Source organism: Ambystoma mexicanum, chromosome 9 (assembly GCF_040938575.1).
Source record: "Ambystoma mexicanum isolate Mex_15411 chromosome 9, UKY_AmexF1_1, whole genome shotgun sequence".
Lineage (NCBI taxonomy): Eukaryota > Metazoa > Chordata > Amphibia > Caudata > Ambystomatidae > Ambystoma > Ambystoma mexicanum.
Window position 1 is genome coordinate 307,213,486 of NC_090931.1, and position 18,785 is coordinate 307,232,270.

The 18,785-nt window shown below is 43.8% G+C and overlaps 1 protein-coding gene and 1 pseudogene across 1 annotated transcript in view; both read right to left on the reverse strand.

The window, feature by feature from the left end:
• Positions 1–5,563: 5,563 nt before the first annotated feature.
• Positions 5,564–18,785, reverse strand: part of ZNHIT3 (zinc finger HIT-type containing 3) — a 54,531-nt gene continuing 41,309 nt past the window's right edge. Inside the window, exons 3-5 of the mRNA XM_069614711.1 lie at positions 18,284–18,376; positions 18,095–18,175; positions 5,564–7,396 (exon numbers count right to left, since the gene is read on the reverse strand). Of these exons, the coding sequence (XP_069470812.1) occupies positions 7,164–7,396; positions 18,095–18,175; positions 18,284–18,376 (407 nt within the window). The 3' untranslated portion in view covers positions 5,564–7,163. The remainder of the gene's footprint in view (positions 7,397–18,094; positions 18,176–18,283; positions 18,377–18,785) is intronic.
• On the reverse strand, positions 12,602–14,035 carry LOC138489526 (sphingomyelin phosphodiesterase 5-like; annotated as a pseudogene).

An 18,785-nucleotide genomic window follows, 5' to 3' on the forward strand; every position in this document is an offset into this window, starting at 1 on the left:
CACGGGAGACAAGGCAGACACCTGTTCTGTGCCCGTTTGGTGCTGTGACTGCCGTCTGCCAGGCCCCATGGTCCTCGCACGTATGCCAGAGAAGGTAACTTTAACACAGCTTTCACATGAACTACCTACAGCCGACATGGTCACAAGTGTGCCGCAACTCTTGACCCCGGCACCTATGCCTCTATACTTGCTTCACCTGTGACTGGCATGTGCGTTAAGCCCACGGAACAGCCAACTGCTAATATTTTCATTTCATGCTGCTAATGTTCAATGTATGACTCAGCGCAAATATGTTAATCTAATTCTCGTCACTGCATAACTTGTAACCCAGTGTACTGGCCTCTAATTATCTCTCTAACATATCCCAGAATAATGCTCCAGCATTAAGACCTATTGGCCCATCGAACTAGGCGCTGCCCATCCGTAGATTAGTCGAACCTTGTTACGCACTGTACTTAAATGTGTCCCATTACACCTCGACTCTGCCCACTGCATCGGAATACTATTATGCTGTGCATTTAACCTCTGAACAGTACCCAGGTGCTACCTAGCGCATTACTGCCTAACCTTGCTATCTCATATCTAGATGTTCCATTGCTAATGCATTACTGCCTAACCTTGCTATCTCATATCTAGATCTTCCATTGCCAGTGCATTATTGCCTAACCTTGCCAGTGCATTATTGACTAACCTTGCTATCCCATACTTAGAGGTTCCACTGCTAGTGCATACTGGTCCAATCTCGCCATCTCATATTTAGGTATTACCCCCTGAATCTCAAACTAACTGAGATTGCCTGATCCTAGACGCCACCTTATGCACACCTGCTAGTACCCATCTCACAGCCCCTCCCACTACTCTTCATCCCAACCTACATTGCAGTCACAATTATGCCCAACTGGCTCATCCTCATCACGTTCCCCTTTGTTGTCATGCACAATAACATGCCTTGCAGCAGAAACAGTTACATACCGATTAGAAATGGACTTGCCAAACTCTGTTGCCCGAGACACCACCCTGTCCCTTGCCCCACACCTTTCCTACCTACCCTGCCACCTTTCCCACATAGTGCCCATTCACATCATACCACCACGGCCAGTACCACACCAGTTAATCCCTCTACCTAACTCTCCCAACAACTTTAAACATTTCCAAACCAAGACCAACCTCTCCCTCCCAAACCCCCCCCCCCCCCAAGCCTCTAGCATACTGGCCCATAGCCAACCCTAACCTCACTACCTGCAACAATAGACTAGGCGCTAGACTCCATACTGCACCTAATAAAATCACCGGAAACACCTAGGACTAAGCCTAATGACAAGATCACTACCAACGAGACCAACATCGCCCCATTAAAAGGTGCTCTACTCAATGCCAGATCCCTCGTGGCTCACTCCACCGAAATCGCTGACATTATCCTCTCAGCAGATCTCGACTTCCTTGTCACTACAGAAACCTGGCTACACGCTGCAGCAGGTCCCTATCTAACCCTTATGGTTCCCGACAAATACACCATCCTCAGGGCAGACAGACCTAATGCTCGCAGAGGAGGTGTAGCTATTATATTTAAATCCTCACTTGATATCAGATCCATCACCTCCATTCCACTTAAGTCATGCAAACACCTCACCATCAAAATACAAACTACCCCGCAGAGCACTATTACCCTGGAACTAATATATAGACCCACAGGTACCTTTGAGGAAGACATCCCAGCTCTTATAGCCGAGAACTCCAAGCCTCACTCACAAACCATCATTTTAGGCGATTTCAACTTGGGGTACAACGGCCCCAGCGACACGCCGGCATCCTCCCTTGCTACTGCCCTTTCTGAACATGACTTTACGCAACTTATTACTCTACCAACTCATCAGAAAGGCAGAACCACCGACTGGCTTGTTGCCTGCAATTGCAGTATCACCTGCAAAGCCCCCAAACCTCTCCTATGGTCAGACCACTTCCTCATATCATTTGAAATTAGCATCAACATCCAAAACCCCAAACAGCGCTCCCTTGCACCAGCCTGCCCAACTAGAAACAAGTGCAACTTTACTGCGGAAACACTTATACCACTGGTTCTCCCTACCCCAAATATGATACCTGCCACCTCAGGCATTAACCTACTAGTCAGTACCTATAATGACGCCATGGCCAAAGTCGTTGACGCCATTGCCCCACTAAAGCTACGCAAAGGCTAACCTAGAGCTCATCTGAACTCTTGGTACACACCTGAACTTAAATTACTTAGAAAACAGAAAGCCAAGTTGGAAACCCTATGGAAAACAACTCCATCAGCGGAAAATAAATCCAATCTCATGAACATTTCCTCCCACTACAAAAAGGAGATAATCCGTACCAAGAAGGAAGCCTACAATGTTAGAATAAACAAAGCAGCCTCCTGTACCAAAGAACTCTTCACCATCCTAAAGGAGCTAGAAAATCCCAACTCCCCGACAGACATGTCTGTGAAAGACAAACCTTGGTGCACAAGTATCCAAAATGCCCATGCCAACAAAAATCACTGGCCTCCAAACGAAAATTGAAGCCAAGAGACTTCAACTCTCCAACAGCAACCCCCCCCCCCTCCCACCCAGACTATACCTACCACCTCTAACATTTCCCCTGGCTTCACCTTCAAAAAGGTAACCATACCAGAAGTCCAAAAAATTGTAACATCCCTCAAACCATCTAACTGTAAAAGGGACACCTGCCCTGCCCAGATCATCAAAGATGCAGCAAGAGACCTTTCCCCTTTCATCTCCTAGCTAATAAACCTATCCTTTTCCACCAACTCAGTACCCAACAACTTGAAACAATCGGTTCTCCCTCTCCTAAAAACAAACATTTGACCCAGCCATTCCTACTAACTACAGGCCAATCACCACGGTTCCATTCTTGTTAAAAAATCCTTGATAGAGTTGCCTACCTGCAAATTCAGGATTACCTAGAGACCAACCAATTGTTAGGACTGCGCCAATCTGGCTTTAGACCTCAAAACGGGACAGAAACTGCCCTTGATGACCTCAAAAGTCAGATTGATGACAAAGGACAAAAGGCAAGGCTGCCATCTTACTCCTCCTAGACCTCTCAGCAGCCTTCGACCTGGTTGACCATAAAATACTTTGCAACCACCTCTCACCTGCCGCACACTTCTCCTCCTCCACTGTCACGTGGATACAGTCCTTCCTGGCTAACAGAACCATGAGGGTTTTTTCACTATCAGCAGCAGCAGACCCCATCCCAATCACATGTGGCGTCCCACAAGGATCCTGTGTATCCCCCACCCTCTACAACATCTTTTACAAAGCCTCTCTTTGACATCACAAAAAGTGTGAAAACTCTCGGCTTTTATCTTGACGCCAATACTAACCTCACTAAACAAGTAAACACGACCGCCTCAGCCACCGCTTACACCGGGAAACTAATTAGAGCCTGCAGACCCTTATCCACTACCAGCTGCCTCACGCTGGCTAGAGCTCTCATACAATCTAAGTTAGACTATTGTAACAGCCTCTACCTAGGTGCCAACCAATCCATCATCAATAAACTACAGGTACTCCAAAATAATGCGCTACGGGCAGCACTAAACATCTCTAGGCGCGAGCATATCTCTGCCACTAGAATCTCATGCAAATGGCTCTCCATTCAACAAAAAAAATTGATCTAAAAACCCTGTGCCTTACCTACAAAGCCTTAAACCACCTAGCCCCCCCCCACCTCACGAGCAAATTCACCTTCAAACCAGCCACCAGAATCACCAGATCCTCCAACACTCTCTGCCTCACAGTGCCCAGATTCACCTCTAAAAGAGCCGGCGGCTCGAGCTTCACAGTCCTCGCCTCTCAACTTTGGAACACTCTGCCTCTGAACATCAAGCTGGCCAAATCCTTCCAACTATTCAGGACACTCGCCATTGGATGGTTACTAAACAAAACACCTACCATAGCTTGATTCAGTCCACCACAAACTGTATATATTGTACTTACATAGATGCCACAACTGTATATCTAACCACCTCTGACTGTATATATTGTACATATTCTGACAAATGTATTACTGCAATCTCTATTATTGTGCTTGTAACCTATCCTTAAGCGCCCTTTTACTCCCGGGTCTGGAGCGCTATAAAAATAAACAAGCATGTGAACCAGCCTACTACCGTAAAACTACAATGCACATGGCAAACAGTGTAACTTACACATTTTAGTGCAAGGATTTAGCTAACGTACTTGGTTGATGTAAATACTTGGTTGATTTTCAAGTTTTGAATGTTGACCAACATATTTGTGTGCTACTTGCCTTGAGAAAGCCCAGGAAGGGTGAAACCGATGGCCATGGAGTTGGCAAACATTCTATCATAGTAGCAATCGTATTATAATAATTGAAATATAGGAGGTCACCTACTAACCACTGCACGTATAAAACAGGGTTTCAAGAGAAAATATGTATCTTGTGTTAGTTGGATTGCAATAAACTGACTTCAAGATTATGCAGCTATACATTATTTGTCGTTTTGGAGCACCTGCATATTGGTGTGCCTTTACTGCTTTTAGTTCATTGATTATAGCATTTTTGTTTGTATGCTAACCACCTGTCAGTTCCGGCTCCATTTCCTCTATAACCTTCTGCACACAGGCGCAGCTTACTGTCCACACAACCACCTGTGTTTCACTAACGGAAAAATTGGATTTTAGTCAACCTTACCTAGATTGTAAAGTACCATCTACTTCTGTGGCCATTAACGGCACCTGATCCTGTCCTTTCACTGTCGCCGCAGAACAAGACAGGGATGCCCACTCTCACTATTTGTTCTACCAATGGACGCTTCCGCTGTAATGTAAGAGAAAATGAGAATATACATGGAGAGCTTTTTAGAGAAGTGGACCAGAGAGTTTGGTTAAATGTGGATGATTTATTGTTGGTACTCAGCGACCTAGGAAACTATCTGCCAGCTTTGATGGAAACAATCAGCATTTAAGTTAAGTCAATGGCTAGCAAAAAAAACCTGGTCAAAGTCTGAAGCTTTACCCATCACACGGCAATGCCAGAAAGAAGACATAGTTCAGTATAATTTCTACTGGTGTCCACTTAGAATGAGAACTAGGGATTTGGCAGACACATGACCTGGGCGAGATGAAGACCAATATGTCTGAGGCAATTAATAATCCAAAAGTAGAATTGGGAAGACAGACGTCTCTTAATCTATCGCTTTGGGGCACAGTCAATGCATTGAAATGATGGCAACACCCAAAATCAATTATATCCTAGAAAGGATACCTCTTTCACAAGAAAAAAAAAAGATGTTCAAAGAGTTTGATTCAGAGGTTTCTTTGGGACAAGAAACAACCAAGATTGGCTTTGTGGAAATTATAATTATCAACCGCGAAAGGAGGTCTAGGGGTCCCAGTTTTTAAGAACTACCCCCTGGCTTTCTTGGCTCAAAATTTACTCTCATTCTGGTTTGATACACCCAATTAATAGGCGAAAGCTGAAACAAACAAAATAGGGCCATTACAACTCTTGGCCTTGTTAACCACAATCACACGAAAGAGAGAAGACTGCAATGAGTTGACTGAGTTTATTAGAAATGCTGAAGGAAATGGTCACGCCTACTAGATCACAACCCATACACTGAAAGAAAGGCATCCATTTGGTTTAGCCCTAAATTCACAGAGAATAATCAACCACTTTATTGGCCCAACTGGCAATTAATCAGGGGTGTGTTATCTTGATACAATAGAATGGATTGTGTTTGGAAAACATGCACACAAAAAAGAAAAATTAAAAGAAAAAAAAAAAAAAAAAAAGAACTGAAGATAAAGTGATGCCCATTTGGACAATACAGAAACTTGAAAAATAGAATTAAGAAAGTTTATAACTTGGATGAAGAATCAAACCACGAAAGACCTCAGGGATATTTTATTGCAATTGGACAGTAAGGTCATCTAGACTCATCAGTAGATTCACTACTTCAGAATGTGAGATTGATTAACACAGCTCTTTTGGCAAAATGGTCAGAGGAATTAGGAAAAGAAGTTTGCAAAGGAGAATTGGAGTAATTTCTGGGAAAATATCAAAATACCTTCCCTAAAACCTGAGTGACAGAGTAAGGCAGAAGTACTAAACAGGATATTCTGCACTCTCAGATTAAAAGAAAGGAGTATGAGCGATTCTGTAGTATTAAGGTTTCAAACACAGAAAGGTAACCAACATGATCTAGATGAATACAGTGCTTGGATACAACACTGAATTCACCTTGGAGTCCTTAATTTTAGGCTATGACTCACAGCTAGATTTCTCGTACTTCCAGAAATGTTGGGTGTATAGAGCTGCAATGACAGCCAAAACATGAATACTGTGTGACTGAAGTCGACTAAACCGCCAACTTAAGCAGAACGGGGACAAGAGATGCAGAGGATCTTAATTATTGAAAGAGTCCTTTGGGGAGGCAACAATAAGTTGAAATTCTTTGATGAAATCTGGTCACATTTTCTGCATATTGGTTTATAATTTGTTATGATAAGATGGTACAACGCTGGAACATAGAACCAAAAATATGTTTGTACTTGCATATGAAATGTACTATGACACTTTTTATATCTAGATTTTGTTTGCCTTTTCTTATTATAAAACATTAATGTAAATACAAAATAACAGTGAAACATGACCCCAAAAAGCTAGAGAATATTGGATCACAATTCTACACGCAATTAAAATGGACTGAATGATAAGGAAGATCTCGTAGTGAACCCATCATAAATGCTAAGGGAAACTATACATTGGGCATTATAAAATGATAATTGTATATGCAATTGAAAGAAAAGTCACCTCAATAGAAACATATAATTGCTCCAATGAGGCCTAAGATTTTCACATGGACTATGCAAGGGCTGCAGCATTAATAAAAGGGTGAATTTCGTTTTCCAAAAAGAACTAAATAGTAAGGTAAGATTTTAGTTTAAAAATGTCTACTTTTTTTGTAAACAGCTGTGCTCGTCATAAAGCTCCAAAGTACTTGTTAATGAACAAAGTGATACATAAAATATTGTCTGTGAATTAACCTTAAAGGCAGCAAGACATTGAACTGATTTAAACTCAGTTTAATGGCAAACTGCAAAAGAAATGCCATTCTTTGTTGCTAGAGTTATACAATGCAGCAGTTCTCATTGAAGTATTAGATCCTGTATCTCCTGTAGTGCAGCTGCTTCACTTTGGAAGGGGATGGAGATTTTTTGAGGCTCCACAATTCTCAAGCAACAGTCTGCAAACTCTACGAGAAGTGGCTCTTGCATGAACTTTTTCATAGCAGTCTCCTTTTCCTCCGTCTGGTCAATAGTCACCAGTAGGCGTGCCAGGTGGGGATTTATCAACAGGTCTTTTAGTTCTTCGGATTCTCCTGTGGAAAAAGGATGAGAATAAAAATGGATATTGAAACATTTTGATGGACCGCATCGCCATGGGAGAGTGAACTGCACAATGGAATTAAACACAGAATCTGCAAATCATGTACATATAGAAAAACAGCAAAGTGGCACGTAAGGTATATGAAAAAACACTTTTCTCAAGGTAAGAGACTATAATTTGAACACCTTTTTTCTACCACTTGTGAAAGTCAATATCCACACTAATCAAATCCATGTTTAAAAAATAAAAGGAAGAACAGCTGCACAAGCAACTAGCACTCTACTACAGAGCTATACATCTGTGTACCCCCGAAAAGGCACCAGTTTCAATTCCAGCAGACCAATGAGTAAAAATGGTAACCGTAGTTAATAAAGCGTGCAACTTAAGTGATAAAGTTGCTAAGCAAGCACCCAGATTTTGGGGTTCAGTATAGCAAACTGGGTCGCCCACTTACTTACCTAGTAACTTAGTGAAGGAATGGGATACTGACCCTATACACCATGAGCCCATCAAAAGAGGACAACATATGGTACTTATTTTTCTACAACATCCCAATAGAAAACATCAGGCCATCTCCACAATGAGTAGGAGCATTTAGTTTCCCGAACAGAAGTTAACGCACTATTCAGATGCCTTTGAAAACAATGTAATATACTGTACCAATGCATTAGAAATGATTCCATCCTCAGCCAGAATGACAAAAAGATGTCTCATGAAAATACTGAGGATTGCTCACATGCGCATAAACAGGATTAAGGAAAGTTTGGCAAAGAAGTGGGGGAATAGAAGGAAAAATTAACACTGGGAAAGGGAGGGGTACAGGGGCAGTACAATTCCCATGTAAGGACGTTATTTGTCAAACAAGCCCCATTTGAGCAAATTACCAGAATGAACAAATCATCCCGACATAACTTATTTACTAGTCTATTTCACTGAAGTTAATTAGGTGGTGAAAATTAATTATTTATCAAATTGTGCTCATGTGAAGGTAGATTTAATCTGCATAATCGATTGTTTTTACAATGAGAGTATGTATTGCTTCCAACAATGGTTTAGGGTCTGTACAGATTGTGTGTAGCTTAAAAAAACACATGCATGCTATAAAAATGGTGCATAAACCTTGCACACACCATCTGGCTCCATGAGGTGCTGTTCCTCCCACTTGCATTGTGTGGACATTGTGTTTTTAGCTGAGATCCTATTCCAGCTGTAAGTTCCCATCTCACTGTCGCGGGTTGCTCGTCCCCCTTTCCATGATTGGCCACATGACTGGGTCATGTAACCTCCCATTTATCCATCCTTCTAAGTGTGCCTCATCAAAGGGAATAGTTTATAAGAGATGTTGCTCGTCTAGCCACCATATTTTAAGCACTAATCCAGTCATCTTGCTTTTCACTACTTACCAAAGTTCATTCTCACTCTTGTTCTTTTGTTACTTATGCCCGATTTTTCTTCCTTGTTATTACACTCCTCACACGTCTGTGCATTATTCCTCTTTCCATTCTCACAATGCATTTAATCTCCACTCTGACCCTGCCCTCTATTTCCATTTGCTTACTCAATGCCTGTGCCATATGCAATAAGTCATCTACGTTTCGACACTTTAGCTAAACCTATAATTCTCATGTCTCACTGAAACATGGATCTTGCATACCGATAGCACTAGTCCTACTTCTCTTTCCCTTGTAACTAGATTTATCCATACTCTGTAGATCACAGATAAAGGCGGTGGCACTGGCCTACTGGAACGGGCATCTTTTTCGTTACCTGCCCGTTTGGCCCTCTTTCATTCTCCTCTTCCATTTAAACTCATATTCCCCCACTACCCTTCAATTTACCCCTATGGATTTTGCACACTTTAAAAGTATTTTTTTTTTTAAACAGATGAAGTCTTTTCCTGGCTGTCTTCCATTAAATCCTTAACTATTAAGTTAATACCTTCCTCAAGAGTCCTCATCTGACTGTTCTATGTTGTTTCCCTGCGGGCCGATTTGATTGAATCCTGGTCCCCCCCCCCGCACCCCCCCCCCCGAGACCTATCACAGCGCTGCAGGCAAATATTTCCCTTGCACGCCCTCTCCCCACCATCCTCCTATGCGGGGGACATAACCGCCATAATCTCACCTGCTGTCCTCCCCATGACAGCCACAGCCGCAAGCACGCCTGCTTAATTTTCACGTTCATCTGCCACCACTTATGCGTTTCCAGCTTATTTGCTCCACATCGAGCATACCAGATGCATCATGTTGCGTACGCAAACCGGATGCATCGTGTTGCGTAGTGACCTATTTCCAATGAATTTGCCGTAAACAAAATCGGCCAGAACACATTTGTCACTACCTCTTTTTGTCTTAATCCATTCCAATACTGCAGATCACTATCTCTCAAAGCCCTTCTCCCTCCCGATTTACAAGGTAGGTTTTCATACTGGGTTGGTGGAGGTGTGCAAGGTTGCGTAGGATGCAATGGAGACAACTCACGAATACAACTGTATGAACGCACAGCAACAGGAGACAGGCACTCTTGAAGGCTACAACATTTTTCAGGATCAGATCTTCAGTACAGACAAGGAGATGAACAAAAGAAAAAGAAAACCAGTGCCCAAACAGCAAAGTTGCTTGCTTCACACACACATGCTCAACCAAAGCAGAGTAATTCATGTCTGCAGAGCCAATAATTTTCCTCTAATAATTCAATGGGATTTAGGGGTTTCATGATTAGAGGAATCAACTGGGCACATAGCCACGTGCTATGCATAAGAACCAGCCACCCACTCTCCAAGGGGGTTTTCTTCACAGCCTTCCTCCTCCTCAGAAGGCTAAGTGACATCAGGACCATAGTTCCTTCGTGGTGGTGACTGGGGACGGAAAGGATCATTAATCTGCAGATCTGGAAGAAGATGGACAACCCTTGCTTCTTCTTTAGCTTCCCTCCATTTGAAGGACTGTTTTCAGTACAAGGTCCTCCTTTTCGGCCTCGGTTTGACACTGACTAACCCCAGGTTGTTGTCACTGCTTCCATAGGGTGAGCCCCTTCCCATGAGGCCGGTACCAGCGAGACCCCGGGGGGTGGTACTCAGTGGGTGGATCTCATGGGGAGGTAAACCCCCTATGGGACCAGCGACCACTATTGTGGGAGAATGTTCCATCTGCCTAACACTTACACCTCTCCTTCACCCCCACTGTCTCCATTCCCTATACTCCTGTCCCATGTACTTCTGCAACACTTAAGAAGTAGAAATAATACGAAGAATAGGGAGGAGTTGAAAGACACTGCCAACAACCACTGAGACAAGGTAGAGGTGCAGAGTAATGACCACCACTCCACGGACGCAATATGAGCCATCTAGACAAAAAACAAAAATGACCCAATAGGCACATAATGCGAATAAAAAGGAAGGAAGGACCGCTAAGGAAGAGCGATCCTCCCAGGAGGAACCAAGGCCCAGGAAGCCTTCCAGCTTGGTTGGGGAGAAGACTGCTGACCGATATGCAGTGGCAATGCCCACATGTACCTGAAACCTTCACCGGCAGGCGGTAGAGAAGGGTGGAGAACCAGTGGTCCGGCAAAGGCAAGCAATGCAGCAGTCCTTGAATGGAGCCACGTTTCCATACTGCGTAGCTGCCGCAGAGAAAGTTCAGCCAGAGAGGGAGCAGAGCTTCCGGAGCAACCCGGGGGCAGGACCAGAGAAAGAAGAGTGTTCCCGGCTACCCTGCTCATACTGCTGCGGAGCCGGAGAGGAATACGACTGTTGGTCATGAGGAGACCCAACATTTAACCAGTTGGTACTAGGATTGTTGGAGGGGGGGGGGGTGAGGTCAGAAAGGTACGGTGAGCCAGAGGAAATGGTCTAGGACCCATACCAAAACCAAGATACAGTAAAACCCAATCTGTGATGTAATTCAACATATTTTCAAATGTACAGAATGAGTTCATTCATAATTTAAAGTACTGAACTCTTATAGAACATTTCATTTTTTTTCCAGTTGGGGTACATAAGGTTCTAATTGATCTAGTATTTATAACAAATAAGAAACTGCATTTGTTTATCTCAGTGATTTAACACACAATTAGTTGTTTTCTTATACATCATTCTTTTTGAATTGTTTGTAATAATTTGAACATTTGGCTGTTGCTTCTAAATTAGAACAAGATCCTTATGTAAGAATTTATGAAGAGAAGGTTCCCATTAAAAAGGACAAGAATCTTTTAGGATGCTTGTAAGATATATTTAGAATTAGGTATGGTGATTTTGATATATAGCATAAAAACATAAAGGAGACAAATGGGCTAATTTCAAATATTACAATTCTCTAATGTCTTTCTCCTTCTTGATATAGCACGAGTAATGGTTGTGCAGTGCTAACCATTTTCCTTTGATGAATGATCAAATAGAGGTATTTTTTTTAACATTATATGCATCAGGATATTGGTAAATGTATAAAATATAATGTTGATTTAATGGTGGAGCCTTGACAAAATCCCAGAGGGGGGGGGGGGGAAACACAATGCACGTGCACAGATAGGCTGGTGTTGGCATTTGGGTTTGTGTTTTAGTCTTTGCACTATGTTAAACTAATAGGGCATTTGGTATGTGTCTTAATTTTTGCAACACGTTAAGCCAATGGGACAGTACGATTAGAATTGTATAACTTGACTTTATTAATGAAGATTGCAATACAAACTTTTGTTAGTTTCAACTTTGAACCCAGCACAACATAACTTTATGATTTGGAATTAGTATGGTTCCTTTGGGATGCAACCATAGGCTTAGAATTTCCAACCGATGGCAGAATCAAGGATGTCCTGGAAACAGTGGTGTGCTTCTTGTCCCTCTTTCAGATATAAGCCTGGGGATTTCAGTGTCTGCTGGGGCTTCTGTGTTCCATACTTCAGATGCACCCCACACAACTTCATTTAGTGCCCAGCTGGGATCAGGTATCAGCCTCTTGGTCCGAATCCATTCCCAATCGGGCTCAGAGAAGTTAAACTCTGGGGACCGGACAGGGATAGTCTCCCTATAGGCATAGTCTTTCAGGACAGACATCATTGTGCAGTTATCCTGGACCAAATTGGGGCCACATCACATGCAGAGTTACAGCCCAACAAGGGGCTCTTCACTAAATCATCCACCACGTCCCTCCATCCAGCAAGGGGACCGAAGCACCTGGTGCCATCAGAACCAATATATCACCACTTTGACAAACTCCTTTCTCATCTTTCATTCGTCAGTGTGTTCATCCTCCAGGCAGAGACATGAAGTACATTGTTGATGCTCTTGACAAAGACTTCTAGAGCTCCTCAGGGTGACAGGATCTAAACAGTCAGTTCAGCAAGGCAAGTGATTAAGGGGATATCCTCAATCTCAGTTTTGGACTCCACCCTTCCCTCCTTGATGCAAGATGCAATTAATTCTTCGCCCAGTCCAGAGGGATCCAGTGTCTGAATCGACTGGGGTCTCATTAGGGCAAATGGGGAGGGGGGTGGGTGCAATGCATTTCCTTCATCCCTCTTATTTCTCAAAGTCTGAGAGGCCATTTCTTGTCCTTCTGTGGTCCCCACACAGAATGGGTCCTTGTAGCTGCTGAAGATCTCTTGCTTCTGCAACAAGTAGTCATCTGAAGAACAGTTGTTGAAATCACCATACACAACATCGAAGGAGTCGAGATCAGTGCAGGCTTTATGCCGTTCCTGGAACTCGCTGATCCACATACATATGGCCGTCAGATTCAGGTGGGTGCAGTTAATGTAACCCACAATTTGCTTTCCAAGAATGACGCCAAAAAGCATATTCCTACAGAGAAGACCATTGCCATCCAAGGAATGCTCTCCACTTCCGTTGGGGAAATGCTGATAGTAGACAGCCTGGATGGGAAAGGGGGTGGTCAGAAAGAGGCCCATGTTGAACAGTGACCTAAAGGTCCATAAACAGACACCGCATGGGCTTGAAGACTGGGCAGAGGTGCGGGCGCAGCAATCTGGACGACCTTTTGTCAAACTTCTTGGAGGCAGAGCAAATCTGCCCCTTCTGGAATTATCCGAGAGATCTCGCACAGGATACCACTGTCTGCACCAGCATCATCAGCGCACCATGCATCTACCATTGTTCCTGGTAGAGAGCTCGATATACATACCGCAGGGACTCACAGGGTCAATCTTGGATGCACAAATGTTATCTCCAGTTTATGTCCTGGTTTGCCGTTTCTGCATTTCATAGTCCCCATCCCTTGCATCACCCTTCTCATATCAATCGTAATGACAAAATGGTTAACAGCCTGAGTCACTCCCCATATCCCAGTCAAGAACTGGCCCTTCACACATCACCTTTGCATGCACAGCAGAGTCTGGACTCTGCAGGATTGGCCGATCTGCGGTTCATGGTCTCCCACAGAGGCGTGTACAGCTTTTCATTGTTCAGTATATCTGTAACCCCTGTTGGGTTGGGCCTTTTCCCTGGGACCTCTTGTACATTGTTATTGCGTATTGCAGCAGACCACGTGTGTGGTATCCAACTCCTTTTGGATACCAATTTTTCTCCACGTGTGTGGCACAGGTTGCTGAATCTGGCAAAGCCAACTTGTAAAAGGCAAAGATTGGCAATCACAAAGATGAACGGCTTGCCTTCTCCTAGTCAGACCATTCCTTTCGGTAAACCTTGAACTTAGTTATGTTGGTAACCGAAAGACCTGCAAATAGCCTGCAATGGAACCCACACAACAAAGCCCAGAATGGCTTTTTGCAGGGAGAGAATGAGCAGTAAAAGAAACGCTGAAGAGCTCGGAAAATCTCACAAAGGATACAGGGAGCAGTGCCGGGTCGGGTCTGCCTCTGCTTCTTCTCCAGGGATATCTCTTAAGGAGGAGAGGACACGGTCCAAGAACCACTAACAAGAGAAGGTGAAGGCCCAGGAAACACTGTGCAGGCCATGAAGACAACTGTTGGGAAACAGATTGTTTGAGAAACATGGATACAACCCAAACAACTTGCTGAGCTTCTGAGAAAGCTTCAGCTAGAGAATCCAAATGAGCGCCACCGCAGACTTTTAGAAAACCCTGGGGACAACAGAAGGGCTGTCACCTCTTCCATGCTCTCAGAGGGTATAGTGGTACAGTTGCAGTAGTGGAATCAGTACTGCAGTTCTCAGAGGTGTTGTACATCATGGAGGTGGGGCCCATCATCAGTCCTCTTTTCCATGTTAAAATAGAGATTCCAGAGTACCTGGGCACCCCCACCCAACCTCACCTCACCCCACCCCTCTTCTCCAAATCTGACAGGACTGAGCAGAGACCACCTCGGACACTTGTGAAGTGGCAGGTATTGAGGAAGCAGTTCCTGATTAACTCTGCATCTAAACATTCCATTTTTGCAGGCACTCACTCCTCTGGCCGGCCTGTCCATCTTTCTCCCAACCTCTTTCCTCCTCTGCCATCCCATTCCAATTTTGAGTGGGAATTACAGAAGTGGGTCCTTTCTGAGATTGCCGGGGGAACCCTTGGGTGGATCTGTTCACGATGGAAATGAACAAGGGCCTCTTCCATGCCTTCTGAAAGGAGGCGGGAAGGGAACAGGATAATTGGGGATGCCCAGTCAATCTCTTGGTACAACCTGTTTGTGTATGCATTCCCTCAAGTCCAAGATTACCAAACATTCTGGCCCTTCCTTCTGGGTGGTGCAAGATTTTATTGGTCCCTCTCCACTGGCATCAGATGCATTGGTTCTCCGACCTGTTGCTTACAGCATGTGGACATTTCCTACCCCACCTTCCGGATCTCCTTCACCAGAAAAGGCAGGAGATTGTAGAAATGCGTAAAATATTTGCTTTGGCGATCTGGTACCTGAAAAACTAGCCTTCAGTCATCTGGGCCTGTAAAAGCATTATTTGGTGTTATGGTGGCTGCCAGGAAGACTTGCACTCAGCCACTTGCCTTTCTATTGTGGTTGTTTTTGCAACTGGATACTAGAAAGATTGTTGGACCCTCTACAGGCATCAATAGAGGTTTAGATAATCTAGATCGGTAGGAACACAAGTCTGGTCCTACAGGACTTACCTTGCATCTCTTGGAGGTTACCTCACAAAACAGAGAACATTTGATTCCCTTTCTAACCCAGTCATTAAGCACCATTTATGGGGGATTTTACATCTGTTCCCTCCCAAACATAGGCCCATTTCAGCATGGGACATGAATGCATTGTTAATGTTGGCTTAGAAGCCATTTGAACCTATGGACTCTGGACTGGAGACTGGTGTCATGGAAAACAGCACTTCTTGGCCATTACATCAGCTCACTGGATTAGTGAATTACAAGCATTGTCGGCTGCAGATCCATGTATCACCTTGTCCTGCAGGCTAATCTTTATTTTCTTCCGAAGGTGACCTTGGAGTTCATACGAGCCAAGAAATTACATTACCAGTCTTTCCGATCCACAAACAGATGCTGATCGGATCTCACACTGTTTGGACGATAGCAGACCGTTGAGGTTCTACCTTGAGGGGACTAGACCTCATAGGCCGTTGGACAGGCTTTTTGTAACTGATTTTTTTTTTTTTTTTTTTTTTTTTTTTTAGAGGTTCCAATCCCGGCAGGTAAGCAGCTCAAATCTACACGCGACACGTTTCTGGAAACCAAGCCGGTCGCCACACTGGGTAAGCAGTTGTTACTGACTTTACCCTGACAACTATAGGCGCAGTGGATTTCTTCAAGCCCGCAGATGCGTATCTCAAATGCGGACCACAGCCGCACCTTTCCAAATGTCAAGACTCATTTTATGAGGTTAGATTTACGATCAGATCGACTTGACCGCACCAGCCTCTAACGAGGCTCCTCACCCGGCGACCGTGTCGCTCTAGGACCCCTAGTGATTCTGACCTCCTCTGTTTTCACAGCTACACAGCGCCAGAATTATAGAGACTCATGCCTGCCAAAGCCGCCACAATCCGGCCCACGAGCAGACACAATAAGTAAGCTATGGACTCCAGTTTCTACTCACTGCTCCTTTTCCTTTGCTAGATGATAGGGTGAGCGACAGGCATATTTTATATTTGCTTCTTCCTATGCAGGCGCTCATTGTAGCTGCACAGCGGGCGTCGCCGCAATTTAATGACCTGGCGCCCGACACGAACAATGCTGAGCCGGACAAATGGTCCAATATCTAGGACCCCCACCATAGGAGTGAGTACCATTATTTAGGGCTACTCTCCCTTCGGATTGAAAATAAAGAAGCACATGGCCCCTAACTTTGTCCCCGGTGCCTGTTTGTCTCCCCAATTTGCAGGTGAGGTACCAAATTGATGTGGATTCCTACTACTGGCAGTACCCACGCTAGGATTCTTTCCATATTGCCGAGCCACCGGCCCCTGGTAGTCCAGAGGAGGTGAGTCGGCCTCATGTAAGCAATGAATATAGTTGTAATTAACACCATTAAAATTAAGCGAAGATGACAACACTGTTTGACGAGACTAATATAGTCCATTTAATTTTTCCTAGAACTGAGGCTCTCCCAATTCACCCCCCCTTTTTGTTAATGAAGAGGCAACGTGCATTTGACGTGTGCACTCCGTCCTGAGGAAGGTTGATCAAAATAACCGGGCAAGGGGACCCTACCCTTGTTTGAGAACCCAACCGAAACATGTGTTGACGATAGTTTTCCAAACAAAACAAAACATATACGAGTAAGAGAAATGTATGTATGAGTTATGATTGAATAGAATTTGGAGGGATGATTTTTGTGTATTGAGCCTATCTTATTAATTTCTGTGAAACCGTTTTCCGTATTGTAAAATAAATATGATGTTTTACTATGATATGATAAACAGTATCTTGTCATCTTTGGTCTAGTTGGTCCACCAACCCCCCCCCCCCTCTTTTTTTCACTATATACCCACCTGGAGGAACATAGACATAGCTCCAGGCATCCCTTACCTTCATTATATACTTTCACAGGATCTACAAGGTAGCCACATGGGCCTTTCATCAGGTTTTTGCAAGTGTTCTCTTGACATCCGCTCAAGGGCTGACACACAATTCAGACAGGCAGTTCCAAGGAACATCTTTACTGCAGTGTAGGTTCTCCCTCTCTAAAGTAGACCAGTGCTTGGTACTCTCCCATATGTATGGGGAGGGACAGTAGAAGTAGGAAAAGGGTACTCCGTGTAGCAACTATTTGCTAAGGCTCCAGTCCGTCCCCGTGCTCAGCAAAACTCCCATATGCATAGAGGAAAGATGGTTAGGAGTAGAATACATTTCCCAACACCACAGCCATAAAGTGTACTTCCCCAATCACATGCTCCCACGCCCATCCCTTCCCATCACATATCAGTTTCTGTAATCCGACCTCAACTTGATGTCACATACTTTCAATGTACAGCACCTCAAGTTCCAAGTACTCCACACAATGTTCTCTAAAAGTGCTTTGCTGCTTCTTGAATCTAGGTGCATCCTGTATAAGCACAAAACTCCTCCTACAAGAGTACCAAAGCAAAATGAAGAACTAAAACTAATCCAAATAAAACAGAATTTGTCAAAGACAGTTGTATGTTGAGGTGCCAAAAAAAGGAAATCCTTTAAGTAACATTATCTTACATTTAAGATCCAGTTGTGGAGGGTTGCACACTTTTAATTGATACCACAAAATAGCAGTCATTTTCTCCACAGTCCCCCTTTCTTTAATCAAAACTGAATTTATAACATACCTAAGAGCTTGAGCTTCTCTAGAGGAACTTTATCAGATTCTTCCTCCTCACTGAGGAGGTCTTCCACATGCCAGTCAATTTCTAGAAAACAGAAACAATTATCTAGAGGTCAGAAGCTGAGGGGGTGGTGGAGGGGAGAGGGTGAAGAAGCAAAAGAGAATATAAAAGAATGGGGTAACACATACATACCACTGGTACCAGTTGGTATGAACCGTTTCAAGTGTGGCAATATTTCTGAAAGTGAAGCCTCTGGCACCGGCTCACTTTTTGGTGTGCATTCCACTGTCAAATGTAAAGGCATATTGAATTAAAATGTCATTGATTTTTCCAACAAACATACCAAAAAAAAAAAAAAAAAATCAAAGCTCTAGAATTAACATACGAGGAAGGAAAAATAAAAAAAACTGCTTACCATGCCAAAACCAGTGGGAGCATGCCCTCAGCTCCAACGAGAATGTTCCCTTAAACTTGACTTTTACAACAGAGGGGACCGAATTACTCTGGTGGTGTTGATACTTGCCTGCTATGTGCATGGATCAGTGGTAACTGAGGATTTATTTCCATTGGAGGGTTGTAAATATTTCCCACAAATGTTGGGGGAATTGACCAACTGTAGTTCGACTTAACCTATAGTCACTGGGGACACCTAGCTAGAGCCGGGTATCATGTCAAGACACTACATCTACACACA